The 14688-nt window shown below is 37.1% G+C and overlaps 1 protein-coding gene across 1 annotated transcript in view; it reads right to left on the reverse strand.

Moving 5' to 3' along the window:
* Nucleotides 1-14688, reverse strand: part of LOC122747705 (aldehyde oxidase 4-like) — a 138978-nt gene that overhangs the window by 49501 nt on the left and 74789 nt on the right. Inside the window, exons 15-18 of the mRNA XM_043993587.1 lie at nucleotides 11511-11603; nucleotides 6246-6415; nucleotides 4068-4182; nucleotides 2600-2722 (exon numbers count right to left, since the gene is read on the reverse strand). Of these exons, the coding sequence (XP_043849522.1) occupies nucleotides 2600-2722; nucleotides 4068-4182; nucleotides 6246-6415; nucleotides 11511-11603 (501 nt within the window). The remainder of the gene's footprint in view (nucleotides 1-2599; nucleotides 2723-4067; nucleotides 4183-6245; nucleotides 6416-11510; nucleotides 11604-14688) is intronic.

Genomic DNA, 14688 nt, shown 5'->3' on the forward strand with positions numbered 1-14688 from the left:
ATCTGGTTTGTAATAGCATTATTTACAACAGGGGTTCTTAACCCGTTCTTGTCATTGACCCTTTAGCTGTCTAGAAAACTTATTGATCACTTCTGTGAATAATGATTTTTTTAAAAAATTCATAATTGAAGAAAATACAAAATTTTGGTTGACAGTGAAATTAGATGCAATTTCTGATATATTAGTTCCTGAACCCTCACTGAAAACTATCCACAGACCCAAAAGGAGTCTGTGAAATCCAGGTCAAGAATCCTTGCTTTATATAGTCTTTAGCTTGATAATAACTAGTGATTAAGAGATATTATATTTGCACCATGAATTACTCAAGGTGAGGGTGCCAAGGTTGATCAGAAAAGAATACTAGAAGATAGGGCAATGCTTCCCACTACACCCTGGAATCTGCAAAGCTGCTTCTGGTTTTTAGCTACAAGGAATCAATGATAGGAAAGTGTTGCAAGAAGTACTTCACCCTGTGAAGCACAATCTTCTCACAGGGCCAGATGGTAAACTTCTTGGGCACAGTGACCCTCACTCAGATGAAAGAAAACTTCTTCTCCTTGACCCCCTACCAAAAAGCTGTAGCCTGGTCTTAGGGACAATGGGTAACCCATTATGGTCAGTTTTATGCTTTCTGATTCTTCATATATCATAGGAATCATCATTAGTCTATTATAGTCTACCCAACTCTGTTTGCAAAGGAAAAGGCTACTGTTACCAACAGGGCAGAGCTCAGGAGGAAGAAATATACTCTACTGGGTGAGGCTGCCAGCAAAACAGGGGGTATGTAGAAATAAACCTTAGCTAGCAGTGGAGAAAATGAAAAGATAAAGAAGTATATACACTGGATGAGGCAAGCATAAACTACCAGGGAAGGAAATGCACCCTGTTATGGAGAAAGGGCTGAGCAAAGAGAACCATAGTGCTAGTGGATGAGGAGTCAAAGGAGTGGAGAAAGGGAGAGTATGTACTATTGCTTCAGGTTAGTGAATGAAACCAGGGACTTCTAGGCTTCTGGAAGTCAAACCACCAAAAGGTGCTGAATAGGCCTCTACTTATCTGCCTCAAGAAAAAGTCCTACCTTCCCCATCCTAATGATAATTCTGACAATAAAAATTAGTGTTTATGTAACACTTGAAGGTCCACAAAGAGCTCTGTGGTTGTTATTGTTTGTCCTTCATTCTTGAAGAGGACCATGACATTAAGGGTGATGCCATGACTTGTAGTGAATTGGATTTAAGTGTGGGAGGGCTATGGAAGGTCACCAGCCTCACCCTCTCCTCCAGAGCCATCTGGGTCTGGTGGCAAGATATGCATCAGGACAACTGGAGATCAGGACAACTTCCTGATGCAGTGGAGACCTTGGCCTTTTAAACTAGGGCATTTCAGAAGTCTCAGTTTACCTGATTCGGTGATTAAGGATAGGTAAGAAATGAGGCAAAGAAAGGCCTTTTTTACCTAGTCAAAAAGAAAATAAATAAATAGATAAATGGGAGCGAGAAGGAGAGAGGCAATCAGGGCTTTGGGCCAAAATAGAAACAATTCCTAGAGCAATGGACTGAACAACAGGAAGGCCTAAGTTCAAATCCTACGTCAGACACAAACAAGCTGGGTGATGACAGGAAAGTCATTTACTTCTCTGCACCCCAGTTTTTCTATCTGGAAGATGAAGTAGTCAGACTCAATAACCTCTAAGGTCCCTTTCACCTTTATATCTATTATATACTCATTTCTATGACCCTAGTCAAGTCTAATGTCCGAGGCAACTTTCTACGGCTATAGGTTGCAGAGAAGGTATTGAGCTGTATTGGTTGAGGAAGTTCACTTGGGAAGTCTCTGATGAGTATTTGAAGTACCATCGATGAAAATATGGAAGAGCAACTAGGTGACACAGTAGAGAGCATCAGTCAGGGAGGCAGGAGGACCTGAGTTAAAATCTGTCCTCAGACATTTACTAGCTGTGCGACCCTGGGCAAGTCACGTAACCTTGATGCCTCCAAAAAACAAAAACAAAAAGGAAAGAAAGAAAATAAAACATGCAGGGCCTGGAGCTCATTCTTTTTCCCCCCTGATTTCTGTAGTACTCTTGTTTTCCATTGGCTAGAAGTTTTTCTCCTATGTATGTATATGATCATATATTTATAGATATTTGTATATATATGTTCACACAGATGTGTGTATATGTGTGTGTGTGTATATATATATATGTATGTAAGTATGTATATATATATATATGTGTGTGTGTATATATATATATATATATATATATATATATATATATATATATATATATACATCTGTAACTATAAGGGTAGTTCTATAGTTTTATATCTTATATCTCCAGGTCTTAATAATAGATTGCCAAAGGACAATGGAGGTACTATCAGGAAGAGGCACATTTTAATTTTACTCTAATTCACTGTTATTATATGGGGTCCAGTAGATAAATAGGTAGAACATGAAATAGGTAATGAGGCAGGGAAGGATTCCCAAAGAGTGTGTGAGTGAAGCCTGAATGAAGGTCTCTTATGATGTGGCATGTTTACTTCTGAGACACCCTCCACCATTTTTATAAGAAAGAATAGGGAAATAGTGTGATCACCTCTATGGTTATGATCCTGGGCTCCACATCTTCATAAATAATCTTTACTTTCTCAGCTGCTTTCTTTGCATGGGCATAAGTATCTGCAGCCACAGTACAGACAATCTGACCCACGCAAATCACCTGTAATGCAACCAAATGTTATCTATCAATCCATGAGAGTGGTCACCATGAATTTATACTCTGCTGATAAGAATTTATCCTATTTTCCATAAAACACAGGGCAACGAGATGTATAGTACATAGAATGCCATACTTGAAGTTAGGAAGGAGTTCAAATCCAGTCTCAGACACTAGCTGTAAGACCCTGGGCAAGTCACTTAATACTGTTTGCCTCAGCTTCCTAAGATGTAAACTGAGAATGATAATACTACCTACTTTCCATGATTTTTATGAAGATCAAATGAGATAATAATTATAAAGTATATAGCACATGTTATTTTTCTTTAGTCATTTCAGTCCTGTCTGGTTCTTCATGACCCAATTTGGGGTTTTCTTGGCAAAGATAATGGAGTGGGAGTGTATTGTCATTTCCTTCTCTACCTCATTTTTTACAGATGACTTGCCCAGAATCACACAGTCAGTAAGTATCTGAGGCCATATTTGAACTCAGGAAGATGAGTCTCCCTAATACTATGTCCAGCACTCTATCCACTTCACCACAGTGTTTTGCATAGAGCAAACACTATATAAATGTTAGCTGCTACCATCATCATCATCATCATCATTTCCCAGGTTTGTAAAGTGCTTAGCATAGAACCCAACACATAGTAAGTCCTATAAAAATGTTAGCTATTATAATTCCTTATTCTTAGAAATAAAATTACAGTTTATAAATTCAGAACTGGCAGAGATCTCAGCTATCATCTAATACAACCTCCTCATTTTACAGATATAAATTGACATCTAGAATGACAAAGAGCCTTGCTTACAGTCACATGCTTGGAACCAAAATTCTCTTACTCCAGATTCAATGCTTTTTCTACTGCCCAACAATCATCCAGAAAAAGAATTTAGTTTCCCCCTATTATTTTGTTGGATTCCCACAACTACTATGAGTCAGATAGCAAAAAATATTATATCCATTTTGCAGCTGAGGAAAAGGAAGTTTAGAGAGTTAAAATGTATTTCCTAAGGTCACACAGCTAGTAAGTGAATAAATGAATGAATGAATGAACAAGCAGTAAAATGAATCATTAAATAAGTGCTTACTACATGCAAAGTACTATGCTAACCCAGATATACAAATAGAAGAAGCAAGAGGTTCCCTGTGGTGCTGCAGCAAGGACTCAAACATAGGTTTTCTGTCTATGAGTATCTTTATAGGATGTAGATAGTATATATGATAGCTTCAAAGAAACCAATGACTATTGTGGACAGTTAAGGCAGCATAGTTAGAATAATAAATAATATGTAAAAATAATCAATTAAATATTGTGTCTCATTGGTCCTGGAACAGATAACACACCTCATTTTCTGCATATAATATCTCCCCTTCATGGTTATTTTTTCCTGGGACATCCTTGGCAGTTATCACATCAACAACACCTGGAAATTCAAGGGCCTCTGAAACATCGATTGACCTTGGAATAAAAATATTGGGATTAACAATATAGATTGTGATGCCTTGAATTTGACCTTAAGGTTGAATTAGAGATGTGTTTGTTTCTCATTTTGAAATCAGCAGTCTTGGAAATGACAAGGAAGGACCCAAGTTATGAAGGTCAATCCTACTAACTCAAGTTTCCCCATTACTGTAGCAGGTGATGGTGGTGTAAACCCTTCTGGGATGTGAATTTGGGTGGATTGAAATGAAGGTAGGGGCTGCTTGCAGTTTGTACTTTTGAAGAAGTTAGTAAGGGGAACAAATAGATTACTGTCTAGCTGAAACATTTGTGGTACTGAATATTTGCAGCCTGAAGGACCTTGTTTCATAATAAGCCCCCATCAGCTGCTGACACAGCTTCCTGATGCTGGCTTTCATTTTGGGACCTTCCAGCTCCTCACGTTATTTGCCTAGTTCCTAAATCTTAACCAATTTGTACCTCATTCTTACCCATAGCTATTCAAGAAGTTCTCTGATGCCCCCTTCCACCTAACCCTCAAATGAGGGAAGCTTCATTCAAGAAAAAAAGAGCAAGAAATAATTTCCAGGATTGGAGACATTGGAACCTCTAAGTCGTAGTGACAGAGAATCCAAAACCCAAACTGAAAATTTCAGAGTCCAGAGAAGTGAAAGTTTTCCTTATCTAGTGGTTCTAGGACAAAGGAGGCAACTCTAAATTTCTTCCTTGCAGGCTAGAAAGTCAGATAAAAGTATCATTTGGGGTATGCTTTGAAACAGGATAAAGAATACTTCTGTCAGACCTCTAGGCTAGCACAGTCAAATGTAAAGGTAGAACAGGAAGATTATGGAAAAGTTGAGGCACATTTAGCAAACCAAATCTATTCTTTACAGACCCAGTATCTAATGCAGTAACTAGCTCAGGAAAGATTGGTCTGGTTGATGCTAGAAGAAAAAAAAGTGGAAGTAAAGAGTCAGTCAGAGAAACAAGGAGGAAGAAAATAATAATGAAAGAGTTGAGGGAAGAACTATCTCTATCCTCTCCAGCAAACCAATTTGGACATTGTTTCTTAAAATATAGATGATGGTAGCAAGGAACTATCAAAAGACACCAGTAGCCTAAGTTATGGAGGCTATTAGGGAAAGGTAATGATTAACCACTCAATCAGTAAATGTTATTTAATGCCAGGCACTGTGCTAAACACTGGGGATACTAAAAGGGGGGGGGGGAAGCTAGTCCCTGCCTTAAAGGAGCTTATGATATAATAGGGAAGCAATATTCAAATTAATACATACAATGCAAACTATGTAGAAGATAAATAGAAAATAATTAATGGGGGAAAGGCACTAGAATTTAGAGAGGTTGGGAATAGCTGCAAAAGAATGTGGAATTGAAATTGAAATTATGATGAAATGATGGTGGGAATAGAGAGGAGAATGGGGCACAGGCAGGGGAGTGCTGGTAAAAGCTTAACAATTATTCTTCCCAAACCATGTATTCAAAGTATACTTTTAAGTTTAATCTGCAGTATTAACATTTTCTCCATCATCATAATTCTAGAAATAAAAAACAATAAATCATACCCTGATTTGTATTATTTGCCAATTTCTCAAGTATAAGAGCACACATTGAACATTTAACTACCATCTTGCAAAGCCAAGAAAGGCTAGCTCTAGCACACTTCTAGGTACAGTGGACCCCAAGAATCACGTGGTTGCTGCAAACTTAATTATAGTACATTTTTATTGCAGTACATTTTAAGTGATTCCAAATAAGAAAAAGAAACTACAATGAACTTATGAAATCCCTTATAATGTATTGTACAATTTCATAGCCACTATGTTATCCTTCGGCACACCTATTCTCTCTCTCCCTCCCCATTGAGTAGCATCAGTACTGTGTAGTTTTGCATCTCTTGAGTCATTGATTTCATTACTGTTCTGCTGTAAATAACTCAATTACTTTCTACTGAAAGACTTGAAGATGCATAAAAGGATTCCAATAAAACTGATAACCTATTTAATTTTTTTAATTTTAAGTATATTCAGTAACTTTATATGGTGTCTTTTTTCTTTACTCACAAGATTTTTGCATGAGCTCTAGTACTGGTCACTACAGCCAGGTGAAGTTCTTTATCCATTCGGGGTATGTCATCATTATAAACAGCTTCCCCAGTGGCATGTTTAATCCCTGACTGGTGCATGACTGGATGTCCAACTGGGTCTTGGGGAGGTTGGTGGGGATCTACACACTGTTAAATGAAAAAAAGCAAGTTAATACACAATTAGGCATTTTTATCTACCAAAAAAAAATCACAGGGGGTGGAGCCAAAATGGTGGAGGAAAGGCATTAAATGCTCAGAGCTCCTGACACAATTACTCCAAAAACAGCCATCAGACAACCCCTGGAGCTGCAGAACCCACAAAAAGATGGGGTGAGATTATTTTCCAGCCAAAGACAACTTAGAAGCTTGACAAAAGGGGCTGCCTGTGCTACGCTGGGAGTAGAGCGCAATCCCACTATCATGCCAACAGAAATCCAGCCTCTGGCTGAGCCAGAGAAACTTACCCCCAAGCTTCTGAATCAGCTGCAGCACTGGTGTCTTCTGGAACTAAGCTTATAGTTGGGTGAAAGTGCTGAATGGCTTGCAGGGGGTTGGGGGGTCAGGAAAACAGAGGTGTCTGCAGGACCTAAGGAGGAATTTGGTAGTCCTCCCCAACCAGGGAACCAGGAAGAAATCTTGAGTAGTGTGAAGCCCAGGTGGGGAAGGGGCACAGGCTGGTTGGAGCTAACAACCACAACACACAAAGTTTTGCTGCCTGGTTAATTAGCAACTTGACCTGAGGTTACCTTCAGACCAGAGAACAGGACAGGAGAGTGAAAAACCTTCCTTTCCTTAAACTGAAATACCTGGGACCCTCTGAAGCTTTGGACAGTGTAGCTTGAAAGTAGGGCCCCACTGTAAGGGGGAGTTAAAAGTCAAGTAAAAGACAGTAAGATGAGCAAGCAGAGAAAGTTGAGAATCATAGAAAGTTTCTTTAGTGACAAGGAAGATTGAAGTGCACCCTCAGAAGAGGATAGCAACCTCAGGGCCCCTATATCCAAAGCTTCAAGAAAAATGTGAATTGGGCTCAGGCCATAGAAGCACTCGAAAAGGACTTTGTTTTTTGTTTTTTTTTTTTCAGGGCAATGGGGGTTAAGTGACTTGCCTAGGATCACACAGCTAGTAAGTGTAAAGTATCTGAGGCCTGATCTGAACTCAGGTACTCCTGAATCCAGGGCCGGTGCTTTATCCACTGTGCCACCTAGCTGCCCCCTCAAAAAGGACTTTGAAGACAAAGTAAGAGAGGTAGAGGAAAGAATGGAAAGAGAAATGAGAGTGATGCTGGAGCGTCATGAGAAAAAAGTCAACAGCTTGAAAAGCCAAATGGAAAAGGAGATACAAAAGCTCTCTTACAAAAATAATTGCCTAAGAATTAGGATTGAGCAAATAGAAGCTAGTGACTTTATGAGAAACCAAGACACAATGAAGCAAATCCAAATGAAGAAAAAAATAGAGGGCAATGAGAAACATCTTGGAAAAACTGCTGACCTGGAAAATAGATCCAGGAGAGATAATTTGAAAATTCTTGGACTTCTTGAAAGCCATGATCAGAATAAGAGTTTAGGCATTATCTTCCAAGAGATTGTTGGGGAAAATTGCCCTGATATTCTGGGAGCAGAAGGTAAAATAGAAATTGAAAGAATCCACCAATAACCTCCTGAAATGAAAACTTCCAGGAATATTATAGTCAAATTCCAGAGCTCCCAGATCAAGGAGAAAATATTGCAAGCAGCCTTAAGGAAACAATTTAAATACTATGGAACCATGGTCATGAAAGTACAGGATCTAACAGCTTCTACATTAAAGAATCAGAGGGCATGGAATATGATAGTCCATAGGGCAAAGGCATTGGGATTACAACCAAAAATCACCTACCCAGCCAAATTGAGTATAATCTTTCAGGGGGGAAATGAGACTTCAATGAAAAAGAGGACTTTCAGGTATTTGTGATGGAAAGACCTGAACTGAATAGAAAATTTGACTTTCAAATGCAAGACTCTAGAGAAGCATAAAAAGGTAAACAGAAAAAAGAAATTAAGAGGGATGTTAAAAGGTTAAACTGTTTACATTCCTACATGGGAAGATATGTCTGAATCATAAGAGCTTTCTGAGAATTAGGGCAGATGATAGGAATAAATTTAGACAGAGGAAACAGGTGGGAATTGATTATGAAAGGATGATATTTGTAAAGCATTTATCATTTATTGGGGGGATGGGGGATAGCCAGGGTTGGCGAGTGTCTTGTGTCTGAGATCTAATTTGGCCTTGGGTCCTCCTGGGTCCAGGGTGGGTACTTTTTCCACTGTGTCACTTACCTACCCCATGATGACATCTTTAGGATGAAATTGATGGGGGAGAGGAATGCACTGGTGGAAAGGAGAAAGGTAGAATGAAAGGATTTATAGAGTGGGGGGAGAGATGGGGGAGGAGTAGGGAAGTAAATGAGCCTTACATTCAACAGAATTAGCTCTAAAACCTTAATCTCATCAGAGTTTGCTCAAGGAGGGAATAACATACACACTCAATTGGGTACAGTAATCTATCCAACCCTGAAGGAAAGTAGGAGGGAAAGGGGATAAGGAGGGAGGGGTGAAAGAAGGGAGGGTAGAGCAGGGGAGGGGGAAGTCAGAAGCAAAACACTTTTGAGGAGGGATAGGGTAAAAGAAGATAGAAAATAAAGTAAATATCATGGAAAGGGAATAGGATGGAGGGAAACAGTTAAGAATAGTAATTGTGAAAACAATTTTTTAGCAGAGGCAAGAGTAATGTAAGATGATGATGGTTGATAATGATGATGGATTGATCGATTTTTGGATTGATGATTGGAGGAAGAGGAGAATTGATTGATGAGGAGGACTTATTGATGATCATGAAGATTGATAGGAGAATTGATTGGCAATGATGAGGATTAACTAAGAATAATGATGAGGATTGATTGATGTTTGATTGATGATGATGATGATGGCAAAATGTATGGTACTTATTTTGCTGGGCTATTGTGAAGAAAATTCATTGTTAAGTTTAAGGTACTATATAAAAGTCACCTATTACTGTTCTTGCAATAATCAACCTTATGGGTTCATTGTAAGGAAATCTCTCTCTAAAATACTATGTGAATGCAGTTTGCTATTAAAAAATGATGATCAGGATACTATCAGAAAGACCTGGAGAGACCTGCATGAGTTGATGCAAAGTGAAATCTATACTATACAAAATAACAATAATATTGTGAGATGTTCTGCTGTGAATAACTCGGTTGTTTTCAGCAATGCAATAATCCAAGACAACTCTGAAGGTCTTATGAAAAATGCAATACATCTACAGAGAAAGAACTTATGGTATTTGAATACAGATTAAAACATAATTATTTTGTTAGTTACTTTATCAGAAACAAAAAAAATGATGAGCAAGACGCTATCAGAAAAACCTACATAAACTGATGCAGAGTGAAATGTACTATATACAAAATAACAGCAATAGTGTAAGATAATCTACTGTGAATGACTTGGTTATTTTCAGCATTGCAAAGATCCTAGATGACTCTAAAAGACTAAGAAAATTGCAACCCATCCACAGAGAAAGAACTGATGGCATCTGAATACAGATTGAAGCATATTTTTTTATAGTCCCTTAATATGAACTTTTGTTTTTGTCTCTTTCACAACCTGGCTAATGTGGAAATGTTTTGCATTACTACTTATGTATAACTTATATTGAATTGCTTTAGTTCTTGGGGGATGAGGTGGGGAGGGAGGGAGGGAAGTTGGAACAATTTTTTTTAATTGCTCTCAAAATGTGTTTTTACAGGTAATTTGGAAAAATAATAAAATTCTAAAAAAAAAATCATAAGCAACATTTCTGAGCCATTGACAAACTCTAGGAAATACACACACACAGAGGCTATGGCCTACTAGATGTCCTTGTCAATATATCAGGTATTTGTTTATGAATACTTGCTGTATACTGAGCATAGTCCTGGACATGTAAACATTAGTTGTATGATATAGAACACATACAATGGAAAATTATTTAGTATCCTTTATACAGTAACAAAGGTTCCCAAACACTTTCCATATGCAGGTTATCCCTAACTTTTATAGACATTTTAGGTTTTAAAACCTATTAAAGGTATTATATTTATTTAAATTATTTTGTACAAATACCTATCTAAATATTTATTATTATCCTATTTGACCCTCACAATAACCATGTGAGGTAGGTACTCATTTTACACATGAGGAAACTGAGGCAAACAGAGGTTAAGTGACTTACTCAGGGTCATGGACCCAGTAATATCTAAGACTACTTTCAAACTCAGGTCTCCTGATTCCAATATTCTATCCACTATTGTATCATTACTCACACATATAGTATTATATTACTATTATATATGTGATATTATATACAGTAAAAATATAGTAGTATACATCAACATATATAATATGCTACATTATTATTTATTGTGTATAGTATTATATGTAAATATATAGTATATAGATACCTACCTACATATATATGTACATATACATATAAATGACATATGTTATGTATAGACACTATATGCTAATATAGTATATATATTATATATTAATATAAAGTATATGCAGTACATAAATAGCAATCTACATATATTATGTCTACCTATGTAATAAGTAGTATATATTATAGAGATATTATATAGAGTATATTCTAGATAGACTATATCATCTTAAATATCAATATATAGCATGTATATATGCTATATATTACATATATGGTACATATTAGTATTTTACATATATAGTATTAGAGATACTATTATATACTTCTATATAGCATGCATATAGTATATATAGTATTGTATATTAATTCAAGGAGGATTGGGCAGTGCTGAGAGGGCATGAAGTAAATAAAGGTGTGATCAGAGTGGAGTGAGATTAATCAGGGCAAGCTTCCTGGAGATGATATTTGCACCTGATTTTAAAGAAGAAACATGAAATGTTAGAAAAGAACAAAGAGGGTATTTGGGATGAATGTCTCGAAGTAGAAATTCAGCTAAAATTTCCTTTGGTAAAAGCATGGAGCCAGAACTGAGAAAGTCACTTGCAGGTGACAGTGATCAAGTCCACTTGGCTCTAGTAGAGTCTCCAACAAGAAATGTGCTTGCTGAAAATGGAAAGAGGGTATGGGGAATGCCTGCTGCCTGAAAGCCTCAGGAGTATGAAGCTTTCTTTCTGCTTTTAAATTAAATGAAGCTACCAACCTGGAACATTTGTATTCCCTGTGGAATCTTGATGGGAAACTCTTCCAGAGCACTCCTGGAAGATTCTGGGATTTCTGGATACATTCTGGGATCCTACAAAAAGGGGGGAAATGGTTTTGTGTTTAAATATTTCATGAAAAGCAAAGTCGGGGGGGAGGGGCTTTGAAAGTGATATTTTCCAACAATTCCCAAGGCTTCAGTTGCCAGTTCTGCTGCGAAACAGCCATGAGTTATAGCAAAAGGACACAATTTCTGATCTTGAGAGAACTTTGGACAGAGGTACAATGAGGATAGAGCCAGAGATCCCTGGCACCAGCCACAGTGTCCCACCCTAACATACTAGTCAAGAAGCCACATTTAGTTAACTGAAACATGATGATGATGGGTTATGGGCAACTGAATATGAGTTTGAAAGCAGTCATCTAAAGATACCCTTCTATCCTAGCTTCCAAAATATCTTGGTGGAGCAACAAAGCAAAACAAACCTCCTCAGTCTGTCTTTGGTTTGCTTCCTTGTTCCTCTCTCTAATTCCTATCTACTTGTCTGGTCCCTCTATAGCATTTCAATTCAATAATCATCTTCAAGTGCCTAATAGGTTCTAGAGTCTTTGCTGGGTCCTGGGAATTATAATGATATATAATAATAACAGTGTATATTAAAATGGTACTTTAAGTTTGGTAAAATGTATTTACATGTCTTATCTCAACCTAACCCTCATAACAATCATATGTAATAGATGGTACAAGTATTATTCTCATTTTCATTTTACAAATAAGGAAATTGAGGGTCAGAGGTGCTAAAAGTAACTTGTCTATTTTTTAAAAAATACATTTTATTCTGAACTTAAACACCAGAAAGTATATTTCCATTTACACAGCAGAACAGAAAAAGAGGATTCTGTTTAAAACCATGTATCTCCATTTCATACAATTTGCTGTGTTTCTTTAGCATATAATAAATTCTGCATAGTATGTTCAAGACTGAACTGTTTGTCTCCTCTTTGTTCTGAACTTCCTTCTGCTCTCTTCTGTAATTAAAAAAATATTACGATGGCCCTCCTTTTAGAGGGAGATTACATTTGCTCACCTACTTCCCCAATTTAGACATTGAAAAAGGAAAGAAAAAACTGTAACAAATAAGCTTAGAGAAGCAAAACAAATTAGCACAGTGGCTATACCCAAAAATGTATGTCTCTCTACTTTGTGTCCATCATCTTTCTATCAGAAGATAGGTAACATTCATCATAAATTATTTGTAGACATGGTTAGTCCCTGCTTTTATCAGAGTACTTTAATCTTTCAAAATTATCTTTGTTTGCCATGCTGTGAATTGATATAAATTGTTCTTTTTGTCCTACTCACTTTAATCTACATCACTTCCTACCTAGGATTCTCTGAAGTCACCTCTTTAATCATTCCTTATGGTGAAATAATATTCTACTACATTCCTATACCATAATTTGTTAAGAGGTAATCAAAGATTACCATAGATTCTAGTTCTTTGCTTTTCTTATCCTCACCCCTTTAGTCAATGCTTTAGGATTAAGAAATTTGTTTTTCTTATGACTATATCCTCTCAGGTATTATCCTATCTTTTAACATTCTACCTGCCCCAATGACCATTTGTTTCCTTGTTCAATTTCACATATTTTTACACCAACCTCTGTGTTCAATCCTTCTTTGCACATTTCAAATAATAGGTTCATCCAATGCCTATTTCACCCTTATTCTTCCCTCTATATTTGTATATTATTCTTACATGCCCCCAAAATGAGACATAGCAAGTTCACCCCCTACTTCTTCCTTTCTACACCATTGTATTCATTTTGTTCTCCCTTACTTTCCTCTCTTAAAACTCCAAGCACTGAACCAATTTACTCCCAAGCCTTTTGTTTTTCTTGTTTCTTCTTCTTCTATTAGAATGCTATTATTACATAATCATACAGCGACTTCCAATTAATCAAATAAATTTATCTTTCTATGTTTCTGTGAACTTTTGTGTTTATATTTTAAAGTTCTTACTCATCTCTGGGCTTTGCATCAAAACTGCTTAAAAGTCATCTATAGCATTAAATATCTATTTCTTTCTATGTTTCTGTGAACTTTTGTGTTTATATTTTAAAGTTCTTACTCATCTCTGGGCTTTGCATCAAAACTGCTTAAAAGTCATCTATAGCATTAAATATCTATTTTCCCCCTGTTGAATTATAGTCAGATTTATAGTGAAGTTTTTGTTGTTTTTTCTTGTTTCGTTTTGTTTTGTTTTTGGTGAGGCAATTGGGGTTAAGTGACTTGCCCAGGGTCACACAGCTAGTAAGTGTTAAGTGTCTGAGGTTGGATTTGAACTCAGGTCCTCATTGAATCCAGGGCCGGTGCTCTATCCACTGCTCCACCTAGCTGCCCCAAAGGATAATTATAATTGGGGGTGGGGCAGGGCAGTGAGGGTTAAGTGACTTGTCCAGGGTCACACAGCTAGTAAGTGTCATGTGCCTGAGGCCAGATTTGAACTCAAGTCCTCCTGAATCCAGGACCAGTGCTTTATCCACTGCACCACCTAGCTGCCCAGTTTTTGTTGTTTTTAAACAGTAATCTTTTGTCTTTGTGAATATTGTATTCCAAGATCTCCTCTGTTTTTAATAGAAGCAGCTAGGTCTTGTTTGATCTTCACTGGAGTTTCTTGGTAATTGAACTTTTTCTTTCTGAATGATTGTAGGTTCGTTTGTTTTTTTTTCCCTTGAAATGAAAACCCTGGATTTTGGCTGTGATGACCCAAGAACTCTTGCTTTTGGGATTCCTTTAAGGAAATGAATGGTGAATTCTTTCTAACTTAGCTTATCCTAAGTGACATGTTCAATGTCACATAGCTAAGATACAGAACAAGGACTAGAGTGGGGAGGTCTTTTCATTCTGATTTTTTCCACTATGCCCTGGTATTTTGGGGATAAGAAGGGAACTTGGGATAAGTGGCAAGTTTTCAGTGGGAAGGAATTCAAATGTAATAGATGAGAATTATACACTAACTGCCTGATAGCCTATAGAGGAACTGACCTAGATGAGCTCCAATTTACACAAAGAGGAGTAGATGAGAAGAGGTCATTGGGCAAGTACAGTAATGGAAAGAAAAAGGTCAGTGAATCTCTTATGATGGGCAGTATCCATTATCAAAGATTAATGGACA

This window comes from Dromiciops gliroides, chromosome 3 (genome assembly GCF_019393635.1).
Source record: "Dromiciops gliroides isolate mDroGli1 chromosome 3, mDroGli1.pri, whole genome shotgun sequence".
NCBI lineage: Eukaryota > Metazoa > Chordata > Mammalia > Microbiotheria > Microbiotheriidae > Dromiciops > Dromiciops gliroides.